Genomic DNA, 2,968 nt, shown 5'->3' on the forward strand with positions numbered 1-2,968 from the left:
TGGAGGAGGAGGAGGACGGGCGCCCGTCCTTCTCCTCCACCACCACCAGCAGCCCCGCGCTGCCTGCTGCCTGCCGCCACACTACCCACCTCCTGCGTGCCCGGTTCCAAGCCTGCTGCACCCCAGCAGTCCAACGCCGCCGCCGCCACCACCGTCGCTGTTGCTGCTACGACTGCTGGCTCATCAGGAGCCCGCCGCATGGAGGGCCGCTGCCGCCCCTACCGGCCGCCCATGCGGGTGCAGGGCGACGAGGGCGGCAAGGCGGCCACCGCTGGCACTGGCCCTGGCAGCAGCAGCAGTGGCTCGGGCCTAATGCTCCGCAGCTTGGTAGGGTGCCTGCTGCCCCACCTCGCCACTGCCGCCGCCGTCCAGAAGACAGTGCACGACGGCCGGCAGGTCCTGTGTGGGGGTGGGGGATGGATCGGCAGTGTGGGTTGGTACGGTGGCAGGAAGGGCGAGAAGGGCGCCCCCCCCCCAAATTTCACGAGGCGCTCCATTCTTACGGGTACAGACGCACACACGCAGCAACCCAGCCATGAAGGGCACCATGTGCACGTAGACACCATGCAGAACCTCCACACATACACACGTACACGCACGAGTTGCCGCGGGCTCACCTCCACGGTGCCGCACAGCAGCCACAGCGCATGGGCCTAATTGGCCACCACCGCCATCTGCACGACACGGCAACGAGAGAGCCCCAGTCAACTCGGCTTGATAGTTTCATTCCGCACTTCAGGCCAGATAGTCCCGCACTGCCCGCCATTCTTTTCCCCACAAGCACTTCCCCCCCCTACAAGTCGGGCAATCTAGCCCTTCTAGCCCTTCCCGTCGTCATCCCTCCCTCCCTCCCTTGCGCCACGCACCAGCGCCCCGATGCGCGCCCTGGGCTTGGGCATGTTGAGGCTGGACAGGTCCAGGCCGAAGGTGGCGGGGCTGTACAGCAGCTCAGACACCACACCGCCAATGCGGGTGGCGATGTAGGCCTTGCGAACCTTGTAGCCGCGGTAGCTGCGGGGGTTCCTGAACGTGGGCGGTGGGGTCGTGGACGGAGCAGTGTAGCGACCGCGCCGGGTGCTTGTCCCTGATGGCATTTGCATCGCTCCGCCAGCTGCCAGCTCCTTTCCAGTTTGTGCTGTCCGTGCCGCCCGCAGGCCAGCCCCACTAAACCGCCTCTGCCCCTTCTCTGGCTCCCACCGGGCTCCCACCTGACCCCACCTGCCCTGACCCCCACCTAGCCTGACCCCACCTGCCCTGACCCCCACCTAGCCTGACCCCACCTGGCCGGACCCCACATAGCGTTGGCCCCCACCTGCCGTTCAACTGGCCCCGAACTCTGGGTGGCCCCCACCTGGTCCAAACCTAGGCTGGCCCCCACCTACGCGCCAGCCCCCACCTGGCCTGGATCTTGACCGCCGCACGGTACAGGGCGCTGTTCTTGTCTGAGGTCATGGCCGCCAGCTTGCCCGCCTGCTCTTGGGACACGCCCGGAGGCGCCGGAGCAGACTTGGCGGGCGCTGAGGCGGCGGAGGTAGAGGCGGCTGCGCCGTCGGCAGCAGCAGCTGCGGCCGCGTCTTCCCCGCCTCCGCATCTGCCGAGCACAGCAGGCATGGGGCCCAGCAGATGTCTCAAAATGTCCGTTGTCGCGGCAAACCAAACTGAATCCGGCACATCAAGGCCGCTGTACCTCCGCCACATCTCCCCCAACCGCTCCAGTCCGTCACACTGTCCCTCACCCGCTATTCCAGCCTTCTTGCCCTTGGCGTCCGCAGGCGGCCGCAGCTCAGCGGCGAACCAGCGGCGGCGCTCAAAGTTAAATTTGTACAGGTCGATGTGAAACTCGGACGACAAGTCCTCGCCGCCCTGCAGTGGTGTGGACTCCTTTGCGAGTGGAATGCAGGAAAGAGAATGGCACGCATTCGCGCGCATAAGTGCGGAGCGCCAGGCCCTGTACCCGGATAAGCCTCAGCAGGCCGCACGCAAATGCTGTTCCCACCCAGCACGAGCCAAGGACCCTATTTCCAAAACCGCCGCCTCCCGAGCAGATCATCCACCCATTCTACCATTCTCCTCCCGTCCTCCCCCGGAATCGTACCTTGGCCTCATTGTCCGACACGCCACCGAACACAAAGGCGCGCGGCCCCGCCTTGGGGTGCGCGTGCGCTGACAGTGCGAAGGAGGCGCGGGCGCCCGGGGCCATGCCCACCTTCTTGACGCGCTCCCACTGCGGGGTAAAGCAGTGGACAGCAAACACACGGGTAGAAGGCTCAGCGGTGCACGAGTTGGGGGCTGGGAAGTGAAAGAGCAGCGGTGGATACAGTGTGTGCGCCGAAGGCGGAGGGTTCGTGTGGCCGCATCGGGTACATCTCTGGGCCCTTCAATTTTTAGTGGGTGGTCGGATGTTGGCAGCATAATGGTATCATGCTTCATGATCGACACGGCCGCCAAGGGTGGCTAGCACGTCCCACGCCCCACGCCCGCGCAAAGCACAAAGTGGTTCTAGTGGCCTCACCTCACCTCAACTTGACCAGCTGGATGTGCTGCTGCTGCTGAAGCAGCTGAGGCGCCATCAGGAGCTTAACCGGAGCCCCCACGAGCAGCCGCGGCGCCGCCACGGCCGCGGCGCCAGCGGTAGCCTGAACCACAGGCGGCCCCATCATCGGTTGCACCGCCGGCCGCGCCACGTACCGCGGCCCCGCCTGCTGGTGCTGGTCCTGGTGCTGGCGGTGCTGGTGCTGGTGCACTGGCGCGATGGGCGGCGGCGGAGGCATGAAGGGCACGAGCTTGGGCGCCAGCGCGCCGCCGGCAGCGGCAGTGGCGACGGGTGCCACCATCCGGCAGGGCACGGCGGCGGCGGCGACGACCCCCGGCGGGGTACCGGGCACGCAGGGGGTGGGTAGTGTGGTGGAGGTAGCAGGCAGCGCGGGGCCGCTGGAGGAGGAGGAGGAGGACGGGCGCCCGTCCTCCT

General features: G+C 67.0%; 1 protein-coding gene across 1 annotated transcript in view; it reads right to left on the reverse strand.

Moving 5' to 3' along the window:
* CHLRE_04g217938v5 (uncharacterized protein) overlaps positions 1–2,968 on the reverse strand; it is an 11,872-nt gene that overhangs the window by 7,422 nt on the left and 1,482 nt on the right. Inside the window, exons 3-11 of the mRNA XM_043061771.1 lie at positions 2,529–2,966; positions 2,096–2,224; positions 1,737–1,863; positions 1,548–1,591; positions 1,397–1,470; positions 867–1,011; positions 663–674; positions 349–399; positions 90–218 (exon numbers count right to left, since the gene is read on the reverse strand). Of these exons, the coding sequence (XP_042925027.1) occupies positions 90–218; positions 349–399; positions 663–674; positions 867–1,011; positions 1,397–1,470; positions 1,548–1,591; positions 1,737–1,863; positions 2,096–2,224; positions 2,529–2,966 (1,149 nt within the window). The remainder of the gene's footprint in view (positions 1–89; positions 219–348; positions 400–662; positions 675–866; positions 1,012–1,396; positions 1,471–1,547; positions 1,592–1,736; positions 1,864–2,095; positions 2,225–2,528; positions 2,967–2,968) is intronic.

The sequence above is a fragment of the Chlamydomonas reinhardtii genome, chromosome 4 (genome assembly GCF_000002595.2).
Source record: "Chlamydomonas reinhardtii strain CC-503 cw92 mt+ chromosome 4, whole genome shotgun sequence".
Classification (NCBI taxonomy): domain Eukaryota; kingdom Viridiplantae; phylum Chlorophyta; class Chlorophyceae; order Chlamydomonadales; family Chlamydomonadaceae; genus Chlamydomonas; species Chlamydomonas reinhardtii.